This window comes from Sus scrofa, chromosome 10 (assembly GCF_054392235.1).
Source record: "Sus scrofa isolate SSC_HxYL_T2T_F1_AM1 chromosome 10, Sscrofa_HxYL_maternal_Yorkshire_Landrace_v2.0, whole genome shotgun sequence".
In the NCBI taxonomy this organism is placed as follows: domain Eukaryota; kingdom Metazoa; phylum Chordata; class Mammalia; order Artiodactyla; family Suidae; genus Sus; species Sus scrofa.
Genome location: NC_139392.1, coordinates 8,410,905 through 8,428,378, shown reverse-complemented (window position 1 = coordinate 8,428,378; position 17,474 = coordinate 8,410,905). Strand labels below are relative to the sequence as shown.

Genomic DNA, 17,474 nt, shown 5'->3' with positions numbered 1-17,474 from the left:
AGACAGGAGCTTGTTTGAGGTGTTTGAAGAAGAGGAACAAGACCGGGGCGGTACAGTGCGTTTGCCTGTGATGGATAAAGGTCGGAGGTGCAATTGGATGGGAAGTGAGAGGGTGGGCAAGAAGATTCGGTGTTTAGTCTGCATGACCCAGGAAGTGTTAAAACATTTTGAGCAGAGGCGCCCCATGATCTAACTTGTGTTTCTGGAGGTCACCGTGACTGCTCCGTGGATGGTGGGTGTTTGAGGTCCACAGCAGGGAGGCCCGTGGAGCAGCCCGTGGTGGAAGTGGAAGAGAATGGCTTGGGTCAGGACGGTAGTAGTAGAGGTGGTGAGAACTCCAGGATTCTGGATGTGCTTTGACGTCAAATAAATCCAGTCTTGGAGGTCCCGTCGTGGCGGAAACAAATCCGACTAGGAGCCATGAGGTTGCAGGTTCGATCCCTGGCCTTGCTCAGTGGGTTGAGGATCCGGTGTTGCCGTGAGCTGTGGTGTAGGTCGCAGACGCGGCTCAGATCTGGCGTGGCTGTGACTGTGGTGTAGGCCGGTGGCTACAGCTCCGATTCGACCCTTAGCCGGGGAACCTCCATATGCCACGAGTGTGGCCCTAAATAGACAAAAGACAAAAAAATAAATACATAAATCCAATCTGATTTCCTAATGATTAGATGTAGGTGGGGGGTGGGGGTGGAGGATGAATCCAAAGTTTGAGGCTTAAACAGCTGGAAGGTTGGAGTTGTCATCAACTGAAGAAAAGGCGAAGATGGCAGGTGAGGTGGCTTTGGTGGGTACCCCAGACACATTTCACCTGGGGACGCTGAACACGGTGGGTTTGCGGGATTTTTTATAGAACTAGACCTCACCCAGTGGTGGGAAGAGCTGGGAAAGTGAAGGTCCATAGAGAGGGGTGAGAGGATAAGTCGAGGAGTTGCCACCCGGCCAGTCTAAGCAGTCATAGACCTGGGGCCACTCTTGCCCAAAGAGGCAGAAGGTGGAAGGCAGAGCCAGCTATGGAGCAGAAGACAAGGGGGACAAACTGAAGCCCCCTTGCACTCCTGTGCCCCCCTTTTCTTTCTCGTGCAAATTCAGTTTCTCTTTTTTTCTTTTTTTTGTCTTTGCCTCTTTTTCTCCACATCTAATCTCCACAAGTTTCAAGGAAGTATGGCCGCCGCTCTCCTTTCATCCAAATCTCTCGCCCCCTTTAGCTTAGAACCATACAGAGAAAGTATATTCATTTCCTACTGCTGCAAAACCAACTACCACAAACCGAATGGCTTAAAATAACACATATTTGTCATTGCACCTTTCCCATGGGTCAGAAATCGAGACATGGCTTTGTTGGGTCCTGTGTTCATAAGGCTGCCATCAAGGTATCCACGAGGCTAGTGTCTCATCTGGAAGCTTGGCTAAGGAGTCCTTCCTTCCAAGTTCATTCAGATTGTTGGCAGGATTCATTTGCTCCTGCTGGTAGGACCAGGGCCCAGCGTCTTGCTGGCGGCTGGCTCTTGGATCTTAGAGGCCACTTCCCTGTTCCCTGCCCCAGGGCCCTTTCACAGGCCCTGCTGTAACCGATGCAAGCCTTCCTCACGACCAGCAGGAGAATTTCACTTTCACTCGGCTGAGGTGATGACTCCTGTATTCATGCGCGTGGCATCCCCTAATTGCACCGTTTTCCATTGGGTGGAAGGGAGTCCCGGGTCTTGCCTGTCCCCAAGAGGAAGTGGATTATACCAAAGGGCATTAACTCGCTTGGGCTTGGGGGCAGTGGGCATCCAAGGGTGTGACTGCCACAAAAGGGGATTCTTGCATGCGTAATTCCACCTTAACAGATTTTACACAACACAAACTACCCAGAAGGGAAAATCAAGGATCACATGAGACTTGCGTCTGAGATACGTTACATACAAGTGGAGAGCTTGAAAGGCTGTTGGATTTGAGACTGGATTTGGGGAGAGATGTCCAGTGCCCTTCTCTTTTTTTTTTTTTTTTTTTTTGCGTCTTTTTTGTCCTTTTTAGGGCTGCACCGGTGGCATGTGGAGGTTCCCAGCTAGGGGTCTAATTAGAGCTTTAGTCGCCAGCCACAGCCACAGCCACAGATCCGAGCTGCGTCTGCGACCTACACACAGCTCATGGCAACACCAGATCCAGATCCTTAACCCACTGAGTGAGCCCAGGGACTGAACCCACAACCTCATATGGTTCCTAGACGGATTCGTTAACCACTGAGCCATGACAGGAACTCCTCAAAGCTGCCTTTCTAACCCATCTCTACTCAGAACTAGAGACTCATTGATTCAACTGTCTCTGCGGCGTCTCAATGTGACCAAAATGGTTCCCTCCTTCCCCAAAGCTGTCAGTCTCTCCGGCTTCCACATCTCATTAAATGGGACCGGCATCCACCCTTGCTCTCAAGGCAAAAACCCAAGAGCCCTCCTCGATTCCTCTCTCTCCCTCTCCTACGCTTAATCCATCACAATTCTGTTGGTTCTACTTCCGAAATATAAATCCACCAACGTAAGTTTCATCTCCACCTTTATCAGTCCACTCCAAGCGCTGTCACCCCTCCCCAAACTTCTGCAAAACCATTCCTTCTCTTGGCCCCTGTTAGAGACTGATGGTGTTGCCCCAAAAGTCATATATTGATCCTCTAACCCCTCAATGTGACTGTATTTGGAGATAAAGGATATAGGGCAGTAACTGAGATGAAATGACCCGGTCCTAGATATCACACACTCTTTTTCTCATACTATCTTTCATCATGTTCTACCTCAAGAGATTGAATATAGCTCCCTAAAGTAAAACACTGAATTAATTTTTTAAAAGGGGGATCTTAATCTGATAGAGACAAGAGAGACAGCCCCCTCTCTCTCCATGTGCACACAGAGCTAAGCCACGGGAGGCCACAGTGAGATGGCAGCTGTCCACAGCCAGGAAGAGAGGCCTCACCAGAAACCTGATGGCACTTTGATCTGGGTGTTCTAGCCTCCAGAACTGGAAGAATATAAATTTCTCTTTGTAAGCAAGTTCCCATTGTAGTGCAGTGGGCTATGAGCCCAACTAGTATCCATGAGGATGAGGGTTCGATCCCTGGCCTCACTCAGTGGGTTAGGGATCCAGCATTGGCGTGAGCTGTGATGTAGGTCGCAGACATGGCTTGGATCCTGGATTTCTATGGCTGTGGTGTAGGCCAGCAGCTGCAGCTCCGATTCGACCCATAGCCTGGGACCTTCCGTAAGCCACAGGTGTGGCCCCTTTGGTAGCCATAAATTTGTTGTCTATGCCTGGGAGTCTGTTTCTGTTTGGTAAGTAAGTTCATTTGTATCATTTTTTTAGATTCCACATATAAGTGATATCATATGATATTCGTCTTTCTTTGACTTACTTCACTCAGTATAATCTCTAGGTCCATCTATGTGGCTGCAAATGGCATTATTTCATTCTTTTTATGGCTGAGTAATATTCCATTGTGTATATGTACCACATCTTCTTCATCCATTCCTTTGTGAATGGACATTCAGCTTGTTTCCATGTCTTGGCTATCATGAATAATGCTGCAGTGAACATGAGGGTGCATGTAGATTTTCAAATTAGAGTTTTCATCTTTTCTGGATATATGCCCAGTAGTGGGATTGCTGGACCATAGAGTAACTCTATTTTCAGTTTTTTAAGGAAGCATAATCTTTTAAAAATGTAAATCAAATTCTGTCATTCCCTTGATTAAAGATCTTCAATAATTTTTTCATTGGAATTAGTGTCAGACTCTAACTCTTCCCTTGGCCTGAAAGATGTACGTACACTATCTGACTCCTCCCCATCCCTTTGATGGGAGCTTAGAGGCCGCACTCAGATTAGCTTCCTTCTGAGCAGCAGCCAAGCTCATCCTTCTCTCTGAAAGTATCTCCCTGGGTTCATCACATGGTTTCTCTTGCATTCTTGCCTACATGGAACTTCCTCAAGGATCTGTACTCTCTCTTCTTTTAAAAAAAAAAATTTTTTTAATGATTTTTATTTTGTCCATTATAGTTGGTTTACAGTGTTCTTTCAATTTCTACTGTATAGCAAAGTGACCCAGTCGTTTATATATATTTATGTATATAAATGTGCTATAAGCAGGATCTCATTGCTTATCCACTCCAAATGCAGTAGTTTGCATCTATTAACCCCAGATTCCCAGTCCATCCCACTCCCTCCCCCTCCCCCTCCCCCTTGGCAACCACAAAGCTGTTTTCCAAGTTCATGAGTTTCTTTTCTGTGGAAAGGTTCATTTGTGCCATATATTTGATTCCAGATACAATTGATATCATACGGTATTTGTCTTTCTCTTTCTGACTTACTTTACTTAGTATGAGAGTCTCTAGTTCCATCCATGTTGCTATAAATGGCATTATTTTGTTCTTTTTGATGGCTGAGTAGTATTCCATTGTGTATATATACCACATCTTCTCAATCCATTCATCTGTCAATGGACATTTGGGTTGTTTCCATGTCTTGGCTATTGTGAATAGTGCTGCAATGAACTGGGGTGCATGTTATCTTTTTCAATGAAAGTTTTGTCCAGATATATGCCCAAGAATGGGACTGCTGGGTCATATGGTAGTTCTATATATGTTTTCCATAGTGCGTTCCCTCTCTTCTTAAACCAAGACACGCCCTTTTCCATCACCTAAACCCAAACACCAGTTCATCTCTCTATTTATTTTCTTCAAAATCTGCCACAAGTTCTAATTCCCTCTCCCTCTCTCTCTCCCCCTCTCCATTTGGCTTGTGTATTGCCCATTTTTCCTTGTTATAAGTGTAAGACTCAGAAGGGTATATACTGATCTCCGTTGTTTTCTGCTGTGTTCTCAGAGCTTAGAAGGCTGCCTAGTACACAGGAAGCCTTTGATAGATATGTGTTTAATCAAGGACTGAATAAATATAAGACTGGCTGGAATGAATGAAATTCTGTTAAATGTAGTTTAGTAGTTTTACTAGTATTGCCATAAAATAGATTGCCAGAGTGGAATGGCTGGGTCACAGAGTATGCACATTTTTAATTTTGATAGATCAGAAGAACTGCTTTTTAATATTTAGTGTGACTGATTTGCCACTTTAAAATTTAATTATCACAAATTTAATTTTTTTTCCTCTTCTCCTTTGAAAAATGAGCCATTTCAAAACCATTCTTTCTTCCCCCAGTGTTTTATGCAGCTGAGGCATCATCGTTCATTTTGTAAGAACCCTAGCTTTTGCTGTATGGATTAAATTGATAGAGCCTATTTGTCTATAAAGAAAACTTCTGTGAATTGAATCTTCTTCTTGCATTGACCCCCCCCATCATGAAATGAATGATGTACTTCAATGAGAGATAAAGAAATACCACCCCCTTTTTTGTATATCATTCTTCCCCCTGAATTAGATATTTGTGGGAGTAAAGACACAGCACTAACGCATGAATACTCTAAGCTAATGTTTGGTTTGGTTTGGTTTGGTTTGGCCATGGCATGCAGCAGCTTGATGTGGGATCTCAGTCCCAGTCAAGGGATTGAACCCTGGCCACAATGGTGAAAGCTTGAATCATAGCCACTAGACCACCAGGGAACTCCCTTGAAGCTGAATGTTTTAAGTTTGAAATTTGCAGTTGTTCCCACAAATGCCTTCTGACTAATCAATCACCTAATAACACATATCACAATTACTTAATGGGGGATATGCATTTATACCGTCTTGAAATCTTTCCAATTAATCCCTCTGACATTAGTTAGAACCCAGAGCCGGGAATGCTTTACCACTTGTTTGTACTTTTGAATTAGCTTTATTCTATTTTGCTGTCATCAACAGCATCCTGAAAGTTTTCCAGCTGCTGTTTGATATGTACAAGGTATAAGGGTGTGGATGGTTCCCCACAAACACGTTCCTACTGTCCCCAAAAAACGCACACCAGGGACACGTGACCCTGATAATGGATCAGGGCAGAGGGCAGTATAATTGGCCTCTATCAGTCCAGTTGTTATAATCCCCACCATGACTGTGATCAAAAGACAAACACTGTGTGTAAAGAAGTTTCAAATTTTGAAATAGAGCAAACGATATTTTTTTTTTCCTTTTTAGGGTTGCAGGTGCAGCATATGGAGGTTCCCAAGCTAGGGGTTAAATCGGAACTATAGCTGCTGACCTACACCACAGGCACAGCAACTTGGGATCCAAGCCGCATCTATGACCTACACCACAGCTCATGGCAATGCCGGCTCCTTGACCCACCGAGCGAGGCCAGGGAGCAAACCTGCTTCCTCATGGATATGTGTTGGGTTCATTTCCACTGAGTCACAACGGCAACTCCAAAATCTTCTTCCTTTTTTAATGGTTATCCTACTTTAATTTATAAGAGCAGAAATTTTGTCTCTTAAGATGATGAGCTGAACAGGGTGCCCATGTGGCATCACTGCATACAGTTGAGGAATAGTGGCTTCCACCTCTTTGTGTACCTGCCAGAGTCACACATGTGCAGTCTCTGGGATGATAAGCATTTTCATGTCCCAACTGTAAATTTACAACTTACAGCATATCTGTTTTTCCTCTTTTTTTACTTGTTGATTTACAGTATTGTGTTAGTTTCAGGTGTACAGCAAAGCGATTCTGTTGGGTGTGTTTGTGTATTCTTTTTCAGATTCTCCTTCCTTATAAGTTATTACAGACTATTAAGTAAAGTTCCCTGTGCGCTGCAGTAGGTTCTCAGTCATTATCGGTTTTACACAGAGTCGTGCGTATCTGTTAATCCCTCCCGTTCCTTTCCCCTTGGCACCATAAGTTTCTTTCCTGTGTCTGTGGGTCTGTTTCTGTTTTGTATATGAGTTCATTTGTATTGTTATTATTTTTAGATTCTACATATAAGTGTTCTCACGCGCTATTTGTCTTTCTCTGTCTGGCTTACTTCACTTAGTACAATAATCTCTAGGTCCACTGATGCACTGCAAAATCTCATGCCTAAGAAAAATTCTCTCCTATGGCCTTTTACCTTGGGCAATCTATACTTACTGGTTGAATAATAATTAAGTGAATGAATCCATTCTTGACAGATGTCTTATTTTATCAGTCATTATCCATGACCTACACGATGACAGAGCAAAATTTTCAAGTTCTTCCATTGTTCCTTCAAATTGCATGGGAGAATTCTCTACACGTAATTAGGTCTTAAAATTTTGCCTTATGTTGCTCATTGTTTTTCCTGACAAATGTCATCCAGAGACTCTCTGGGAACGTTCACAGCCCCTCTGATCTACCCCCCATCTCTTCTCTGCCTGAGTCCCCACTGTTGCTCTGCACCCACTCGCCTTCAGCTGCTTGCAACTCACCCCTTTGCCAAATGTATCTTGTGCTGTTTCCTTTCTTTTGTTTCTTCCAATCCCTCACCCATTGTCATCTACTCAAACTCTGTGTCTTTCCTGACCTATTTCAGATGCCACATCCCAACTAAGTCTTCCTTAGCGCCCCGCCTCCTCCCTTCCCAATTAGAAGGATCCCTCAGTACCTCCCTGGCACTCAGGTACAGCACGTACCATGCTCTGGATTGTGTGCCTCTGTATACACTCTTGATCTGCTCTGTTATATTATTAGCTCCTGAACATCAGAAGCCTGGACTGCCCACCTTGTAGCTCCCACAGCAACTTTACAGAATCCCATATGTGCCAGATGCTCAAAAGTGTCTAAAGAATTAGAAATCCCCATGGTGGCACAGCAGTAACGAACCAACTAGTATCCATGAGGACGCCAGTTCAATCCCCAACCTCGTTCACTGGGTTAAGGATCCAGTGTTGCCGTCAGCTGAGGTATAGGTCACAGACACGGCTTGGATCCCACATTGCTGTGGCTGTGGTGTGGGCCTCAGCTGTAGCTCCAATTAAGTCCCTAGCCTGGGAACCTCCATATGCTGCAGGTGCCTCCCTAAAAAGACAGAAAAAAAAAAAAAGAATTAAAGGGAGCTACTGATCAACAACACTACATGTTTCCACTGACCGTTTTCTCAGCTCTGCCATACCACTTTGCAATGCCACCTGTTGTAGACACGCTTGTCACACACGTGAAACAATAGACCATGAACCTAAAGGGTATTTTCCTTCTACCTTTCTTGTATTGTGAGTCAGTCTTTGATTCTGGATCCACTCTGCAGGTATGTATGTGCGGTCAAAAAATGTCTTCTTTGGAGTTCTCTTGTGATGCAGTGTGTTAAGGGACCAGTATTGTCACTGTAGTGGCTTGGGTCGCTGTTTGGCATGGGTTCAATCCCTGGTCCAGGAACTTCCACAGTCTTGGAAAAGAAAAAAAAAAAAAGTCTTCCTTGTCCCATCAGCTAGGATATCTGTAGGCAGAGGCGGCACCTGGAAAGTCAGTAGAAATTTTCTGTGTCAGTATTGTACAGGCTTGGAAGTCTATGCTTAGGTAACCATGATAAGCATTCAAGGCTGTCACTTGAGAATGAGTAAGAAAGAGATGATTTCTTTCTTTTTGTTGTTGTTGTCTTTTTAGGACCACGAGTGCAGTATATGGAAGTTCCCAGGCTAGGGGTCAAATCAGAGCTGTAGTTTCTGGCCTACACCATAGCCGTAGCCATGCAGCGTCTGAGCCGCATCTACAACCTACACCACAGCTCACTGCAACGCCAGATCCTTAACCCACTGAGTGAGGCCAGGGATTGAACCCGCATCCCCATGGATACTAGTCAGGTTGTTACTGCTGAGCAGTGGTGGGCACTCCAAGAGATCATTTCTGTATCAAGACTGACTTGATTTTTCCAAAATAAGTACTAGATATAAATATGTTAATCACTTTTGGAGATTTCAAAAATCAATTTTATGAATGGAAAGGAATATAGACCTACAATGCCTCAAATCACCTGGTTTTCAGAAATCTAGAAAAATACTTTCTGTTGATTTTTTTTTTTGTCTTTTTGCCTTTTCTAGGGCCACTTCCCGTGATATATGGAGGTTCCCAGGCTAGGGGTCAAATCGGAGCTGTAGCCACCAGCCTACACCACAGCCACAGCAACGCCGGATCCTTAACCCACTGAGCAAGGCCAGGGACCAAACCCGCAACGCCATGGTTCCTAGTCGGATTCGTTAACCACTGCACCACAACGGGAACTCCTCTGTTGATTTTTTTATGCAGTAAAATATATAAAAGTCATCTAATGGACTGGATATACTCTTCCCAAAGCTATGAATGCCAGGCAATGCTAAATGAGAACTTTTCCTATTTCTCAGTTTTCAGTGGTCATCTAAGCCAGAAGCTTGTTCATAACTATTTCTTTATTTTTTCATGATGACAAGGTAAACTATAACTTCTGATAAAACTGAAGCAGCATCCAAGTGGTTCAACTAAAGAAGGCAGAAGTTAATAAAGTCGAGATTTCTGCGAAGCTCTCTGTGCAAAAAAAAAAAAGCAAGCTTCCAATGTGACATATTCTCTGAGACTGAGGCATTCCTGGGAACGCAGGGGGCAAAGGAAATCTGCCATAGGGCTAGGATTTAGAAGCCAGAAGTCACTCATTTTTGCATGAGAGCCCAACAGAAGGGGTGACAGCAGAAGAAAGCGCGCTGGCTGGGATTGAAGTTGATGAGGACCAGGAAGTTGAACCTTTCCCAAAATATAATAAGCACACGTCAGCCTCTTCTGATGAGCGCACAGTGCCTAGACCTCGCTGTTTTGGTTCCGGGTAAAAAGAGTCCTAACGGGCAAGGGAAGTGGGTTCCGTGCACGTGCACCTTAAAGACCAGAAAGAAAGCTCTGGAAACTGCTGGATCATCAGATCAATAGACTCAAAGATGACTAAGTTAGGCTGCTTTGTGCAGTTTAAACATTTGTGCAGGGAGTCTCCCCACACAGCCTTTTATTGACAGCCACAGATCAATGGTAATTTTTGATCATTTTCAACCTACATAAACCTATTGACCCCACGGCCACCTTTGGGGCACTTCAAGTCGTCAGAAATAATCAGAGGAGATGGCGTAAGATTGTCAGACTGCTGAAGACTCCGAGTAGTTTTGTGTGCCCCGAGGAGCAGAGCGGAGAGCTCAGACTGCCAGCAGAACCTCAGCCGGCAGCATGTCCCAGAGAAGCTTGTCTTTACGTCTCTTAAAAGGACTCGCTGATTTGAATCCAGACGCTGACTCTGGTGCACATCAGTTTAAAAGCCAAGAGCTGATGTCTCATTGGAAATATTAGGTGGCAGAGAACAGATTATTCTTATTTTCCTTCTCTGAGTCATTGTTTACACCTGCCACATAAAAGAAGTGTTCATCTACTTTCAGAATTAAAAAAAAAAAAAAAAAAAACGAAAACCAAAAACAGGACTAGCATGTGAATAGTATGTGGATGTGGACATGGAATGAACAACAACAAAAGGGAAGCCAAGGACAAGTTGGTAGCCCAGAGGTCGGGGGATAGCAACAAAACTCTCTCTCGAAAGAATCCGTAAGACGGAAGAGGAAAAGCACAGCAAAATAATGACAATGAAGAGGGAAAAAGTGAGAGCACTGAATTAAGATAATCTCTTAAGAAGGGAAGGAAGAAAGCAGAAGCAGAGGAAGGAAGGAAGGAAAGAAGGAAGGAAGGAAGGAAGGAAGGAAGGAAAATGGTTTTAAAGGATAACCTTCCCCAGCAGGACAGAATGCGACCTCCTCAAAGAAAAGAATGGCAGCTAGAACCTGTAACAGCAGCCAGGCTCAAGCAAAGAATCTGAATTCAACAAATATAACCAAGGAACCGAATAAAGAAACAAGACCCAACCCAGTCCACAGAGCAGACTGCGCCCAGATTTTACAGTTGGATTCTAAAATAGCGAACTCGGGTTGGAAATCCGTTTGGAGAGAGTAACATAAATTATTTCCTAAAATGTCAAAGAATAAATGGCTAGGGATTGTCCTGCCATTCTGAAATTTCCTTTATTTTTTTCATGCGGACTTTGCTAAATATTGACAAGAAGTATGGCTTTCAGTGAGATATATTTAAAGTGCGTGTGTGTGTGTGTGTGTGTGTCTTCAGAAATAACAAATTAACACAATATGGGAACTTGTCTTCCGTATTAATTTGTGATATATAGATTTATATGTAATTCTTCACATTTATGATATATAAGTGTATATGTAATTCTCCTTCACATTTCTTTTACATTTATGATGTGACTCTTTCTATTTTTTTGTTTCAAGAAGATGGTAGGTGAAATTAAGCCAAACAACTGTCTTCATCACCTTTTGTACAAACGTAGTTTCTAATCACGCCGGGCACGCAGGCACTTCAGCTTGAGACCCGAAGGTCCTGTGTCCACCGCAGACGGGGGAGGTGTTGAGGCCAGAGCATTTTGAACACTTCTGCTTTCGAGGATCTGGCTATAAACGTTCCGTCAAGGAATCCATAATGAAATCAGGGTTGTTAGTTTTGAAATGGGTGCCTGGCCCACGCTGACTGCAGGCACGGCGTCGGTGTTCGTCCCTGAGCACGCGGGTCCCCGAAAGCGTTTGATAGGATTGCCATCTAGAGGCTGAGCAGCATCCGCAGCCCTGAAATCAACTGTAATTGAGCAGGTGCTGCTATTGACAATATACATATGTTTTTGCTTTATAGCCCACATGCTTTTCATGTTTCTTCCGACGAAAGCTGACGCTAAATGTCCCCCAACAGTCCACCTTTGTCATAATCGGCTCGAGGTGATTACTCTTTGCTTTGGAGCGGAGGCTTTTTTGGCATCTATTACCAACTATTTGGAACAAAGACTTGTTCTTTTTTTGCATTATTAATCTTGCCCGTGTTTGCCCTATTTCCACCGAAAAGGAATCATTTATCAGAAAAGAATGTTTGTAATCGGAACTTGTAGCATCTTCGGCTTCAATATTCATGATGATCATTCCGGTTCTGTGCTCTATTTATCTAAAAGACCAATCCCGTGTTGTGGAGAAATAAGTTTTAAATATTTATGACCCAACTTTTAATATTTTAAAAAAGAGAAATTAGTATTTCTGTAAAATTTGTTTCAGAGTCTGGTCGCTTAGCAAATGTTTAAATATTAAAAGATTTCAAGAGGTTAGCGTGTAATATCATAATGGGACTTATTGAAACAGGAAAATTGACTTTACAACTTTTGAGAAGTAAAGGAAATTATATTTCCTCTGCTCGTGTTCAACACATTGGAAGCAACATTAACTTACGCATATCCTTATAAATCTTACAACGGAGAATGTGAGGAAGCGGTGTCAAAAATTTTGTCTATGGCATGTTTTAGTTCTGTCTCAGCATTTTTTTTTATGGAAGATGGTTGGTTTGATTCTGCCACCCGGTTTTAGATTTTATTCAAAATGATATTTGGACACCTCCAAATTAAGGAGAATTTCCATACACATAATTTTTTTTTTTTTTGGCAGTGCCCACAGTGGCAAATCCAGGGCCAGGAATCAAACCTGCGCCACAGCAGCAACCCGAACCACAGTAATGACAAGGCCAGATCCCCAACCCTCCGAGCCACCAGGGAGCTCCCATCTCCCATACACATAATTTTGTCGGATGCTTTCGGGTACCTGCTGTCAGAAATCACTTCCTCTCCTTCATCTCCCAGTCGGCCTCCTGTGCCCACCAGGAAAAGAGGACACTCGAAGACTGCCTGTCACATTGAAGGGTCAGATAAACCAAAGCTGATCTCACACACCGTTAAGCATAAATATCCTATTAGACCAGTGAAAACCTCCGCGTGGTTATTCACATCCAGTGGGTGTGGTAGGCAACACAAAAGTCTGTGTGTGTGTGTTTACCGACACACACATTGCTGGACCACTTGCAGACATAATTCCTATCAGTAAACAGACATTTCCATCCAGCCCAGATGTGGAAAGAGCACCCGGGCTCTCTCAAAACATTAGGACTCTTCGTTCCAGTTTAATTATGCAAAATATGTTAAAATGCTGCTCTCCAAGCAGAAAAACACAAATTGTGCTCTCTCTCTTTTTGTAAATTTTTTTTCTCATACATTAACGAAGACCAAACACGCAAAGCCTAGCTAACAATTACTTTGAGTAAATGTCAGAGTTTTAGTCATGGTGTTTTTAACAAATGAGAATGTTTTCACATTTACATTAAGAGTAGACTGCACTCGGGCTGTTGGTGCATTTTTAGTTCAGTTGGCTTGTATTCGTTTTATTGCCTGTGCAAAATGTGAACACACATCGAGAGACTGAGCCAGAGGGAGGGTCTGGGCAGACGGGGAGGGTCTTATGTCTAAACAAATGAGGTTGGGATTTAATGAGAGAGAATTAGGGTTGTTGGGGTTACATTTCCGAAGCCTTAAGATGATCCATCCTCTGGCACGCAGCTTGGTATCGCTGATTTCCATCGTGCGATAAATGCTGCACTGGGCTAAAACATCGTCGATGTTTTTATTGTTGTTGTTATATATCACATCCCTTGGGTTGCAAGCTCTGGAAAGGCAAGGATCCTAGATGATCCAGGCCGTGTGTGTGTGTGTGTGAAATCACACAACATTAGGTAATATATTTAGCGTGTGAAGAACAAGAAAAAACCATATTGTTTTCTTAATAATTCAAAACTCTGCTGTGATATCTGTGCCGTCGTGAGCGAGGTGCCTTGGTCAGAGAACAACCTTCCAGCTGTTGGCTCTTGGTCGCACTCTCCAAAAGGATGCTAACCTGTTCCTTTTCTTCCAGGGAGCAACCCATCAAGCCCACCTGTTCGGGTTAGAACCCTTCACCGCTTATCGCATCGGTGTTGTGGCCAAAAACCAAGCGGGAGAAGTTGCAAGCCCCTGGACTCTGGTTCAGACCCCAGAATCGTCTCCAAGTGGACTGAGCAACTTCACCGTGGAGCAGAAAGAGAACGGCCGGGCGTTGCTACTGCAGTGGTCAGAGCCCGTGCGAACCAATGGTGTGATTCAGGTAATGTCTACCCTCAAGATGCAGTCACGCTTGGTCTTCTCCGGGTAAATGGATGAGCCCTGACATGCCATCAGGCCACTGTGGGAAAGCTGCCTTCACAGTCTGGGTAACTCTTCCTGATGGCTCCGCCAGGCACTTAATCACAGATCAGAGGAAACGAACCCACGTGTGTTATGCTTCCTGTGAACTCAGGGCTGGCCAAGTGCTCTCCACGGATTATCTCATTTAATCCTCCCATCAACCCCTACCGGTAGGTACCACTAAGCCTCACGGGCGCATAAAGTCTAGATCTCTGTCCGAGGCTAAGAAACACTGCAATGATCGAATCGGGATCCGAAGCCAGGACGTCCCACCAGAACTGAACTCCGTGGCTGTGTTCTGACTGCCTCCTGAATTATCCCACCCAGCCCTTTGCTTAAGCTTTGCCTCATTTGTGCTTTGAACAGAGCTTAATTGGCAGGAAACAGGAAGCCCCACAGGTCTGCTGATCCCCTATGTCCCCACGTAGCCAAGAGGCACTGTCTCATCAGGGTCACACATGGAACCCAGGCCTCACTGTCTGTGAGCACAAATGAGGTTGCATCTCCCTCATCAGCCCCCATTTTGATGCTTTGAGCCACCCCCCACGCGAGAGCCAGCCTCCCCCCCTTCTGATGCTCTTCCCAAGGGTGACAGCAGCTCAGCTCTCCTACCACTGCCTCTGCCTCCAGTCCCCTCTGGCCCTGGACCACCACACAGGCCCTCCTCAACTGCCCTCTGTGGGCTGAGGTCCCCTGATGCTGCTTTAGACACTCCGCCTCGCTTTTCCCAGCCCCCTCTCAAGGTGGCAAAAGCACCCCCACTGATTCCACATAGAACAGTTAACCAGGCTGTGACTTCCCTGAAAACCCTATGAGGAAGACGCTGGCAGGAAATTATCCACAGACTTAGGCCTATAACCAGAGCTCACAGGTACACGCCCATCCTTGTGCCCGCCCCCCCCCGTAGGCGGCCTCCCCACCTTGTACCAAGCCTGTCCTCCTACCTCCCACCTGCTACGGGGAGCAGAAGCGTGCTGTGTTCCTCCAGCCTCCTGACCCACTCTGGGTCAGGAGGCCTGAGCCTTTGAACCCAAGTCACAGCCCTAAGGTCCCCATTGCGAAATAAGTTTCTCTTCTCACACCCATCAAAGCCCCTCGCTTTGGGAGTGTTTGTTTTCTGTCTCAGCGTCTGCCGCTTCCTGGCATGACCAACAATAGAAATTTCTACTCCTTCTCCTTTCATTTTCATTTGACCAAATATTTATTGCGTTTCTACTAAGTACCAGGCAATTATTCAGGAGTGAATAAGACAGGCAAAGTCCCTGCTGTCCCAGACCTCATGAGTGTGTGTGTGTGTGTGTGTGTGTGTGTAAATAACTGTACAGTAGAGGTACAGAGAGGCAAACGAAAAACTAGGGCACAAATAAACCAGAGAATTTCAGAGAGTGATGAATGCTGCAAAGAAAATTAAGCAGAATACTGTAATGATGCCTGCTCAGGCTGTTTTCGAATGGATGATCATTTGAATTGAGTTGACATTTGAGCTGAGCCCTGAATGACAAGACAGAGTCCGCCGTGTGAAGATAGGAGAGCAGAATGTTCCAGACAACGTGAACAGTAAATGCAAGGCCTAAAGCCAGGGATGAAGGTGGTGTATCCCTGGCCAGTGTGGTTGAGGCGTTGAGGGCAGGGGCAAGGGGAGGAAGACGACATTAGAAGAGATTCGAGGTGTGGGTGGGCAGAGACTGTGCCCACCTTGTGGGCTGTGATAAGGAGCTTGGAATTTATTCTGAACGCAATGAAAAATTACTGAAGGGTTTAGGCAAAGGGAATGGCATAATCAAATTGATGTCTTTCAAAATCACTTGGGCTCCTAGGGAGAAAATGGGCTCTAAGGAGACCAGTGGAGTTTGGAATCTGTTCCAGCATCAGGGGAGCGTTGGCTGTGGCCTGAATTGGAGTGGGAGAAACACGGGCAGGGACTGGAGATGTATTCAGAAGGTAGCGATGACAAGATCTGTTAAAGGACTGGATGTGATACATGAAGGAACACAGTACTTCAGAATGACTCCTGGATTGGGGGCCTTGAGTCATTGACTGGGAAGGTAAGGCTGGAAGATGTACAGGTCTGAGGGGGTGAGGAGGCAGTTGGAGGCACAAGGCTACAACGTTCGAGAGCGTTCTTCCTGAAGATACATGTATTTGGAATTCATTAGCATGGGGTCTTATTCCAACCCATGGCCTGGAGGAGATCAGCTATGGAGAGAATATAACTAGAGATGAAGAGAACCTGGGGTCAAGCCCCCAGGGAATACAAAAATTCGGAGGTGAAAAGGAGGAAGAGGAGCCAGCGGGCAAGTGCAATGAAAGGAAAGGTAGATGAGAAGGTTGTCCCCAAAAGGAAGAGGAAATATACCAGATGCTGTCGAGGAAGCAAGAAAATGAGGGCAGAGACGTGAGTGAGCCTAGATGTAGCAACCAGGAGGTCATGGGGACCTTGACAAGAAGATCAGGTGGTGAAATGGGAAACTGAGGTGGGATGGTTTGGGGGAATAGGACAGCTACGCTTCAAAGAAGTGTAGATGGAAAGACAAGCAGAGAGATGGGCAGGAGCCATGGAAATGTGGTATCAAGTTTTACTCAAAAACCAACGAAAGATACGAGCGTGCATTTAAACACTAATGGAACTAACCCAGAAGAGGGAGATGAACTGGTGATGCAAGAGCTGATGAGAATCATTGCAAGAGTGGCATCGGATGGAAGGGGGAGGGATGGGACCCAGAGCTCGGGCGGCCTTTAGTGGGGCAGAGGGACTTCATTCACGGCCAAAGGAAGGCGGGAACATGGCGGCCATCCAGATGCACGTGCATATGGCGGCCATACTATTAACAGGGGACCGTTCCTTCCTGCCTGCCTCTACTTTCCCCACTCAAACAGGTGGTTATGCCGACAGCCATCTGTGAGGGAGGGAAGGGGTGCTGGCCATTAGCGGGGAAAGGAGAAGACATAAAACACTCACTTTGGAAAATGAGAGAGCAAACATGTAGGGCAAGAGACGAGACTTACACATTGGGAACCATCTATTTAAAAGAGACTTGTGGTTGCCTGATGGGAGGGGGAGGGAGTGGGAGGGATCGGGAGCTTGGGCTTATCAGACACAACCTAGAATAGATTTACAAGGAGATCCTGCTGAATAGCATTGAGAACTTTGTCTAGATACTCATGTTGCAACAGAAGAAAGGGTGGGGGAAAAAACTGTAACTGCAATGTATACATGTAAGGATAACCTGACCCCCTTGCTGTACAGTGGGAAAATAAAAAATAATAAAAATTAAAAAATAAAATAAATAAAAAACAAAGCAAAAAATAAATAAATAAATAAATAAATAAATAAATAAATAAATAAATAAAAGTGAACGGTGAGAAATGGAAAGGGAGACCGGTCAGGATGTTTGAGTGTTTTTCTCCAAAGCCAGTTAGAAGCTAAGGTCCAGAGGGAGAGCTGAATTGAACACGAGGTGGAGATTTGCCAGTGAGTATGGGCGGT

General features: G+C 44.8%; 1 protein-coding gene across 1 annotated transcript in view; it reads left to right on the top strand.

Annotated features, from left to right (window-relative positions):
* The window catches only part of USH2A (usherin), an 837,868-nt gene that overhangs the window by 736,317 nt on the left and 84,077 nt on the right, over window positions 1-17,474 (top strand). Inside the window, exon 63 of the mRNA XM_021064292.2 lies at window positions 13,680-13,907. Within this exon, the coding sequence (XP_020919951.2) occupies window positions 13,680-13,907 (228 nt within the window). The remainder of the gene's footprint in view (window positions 1-13,679; window positions 13,908-17,474) is intronic.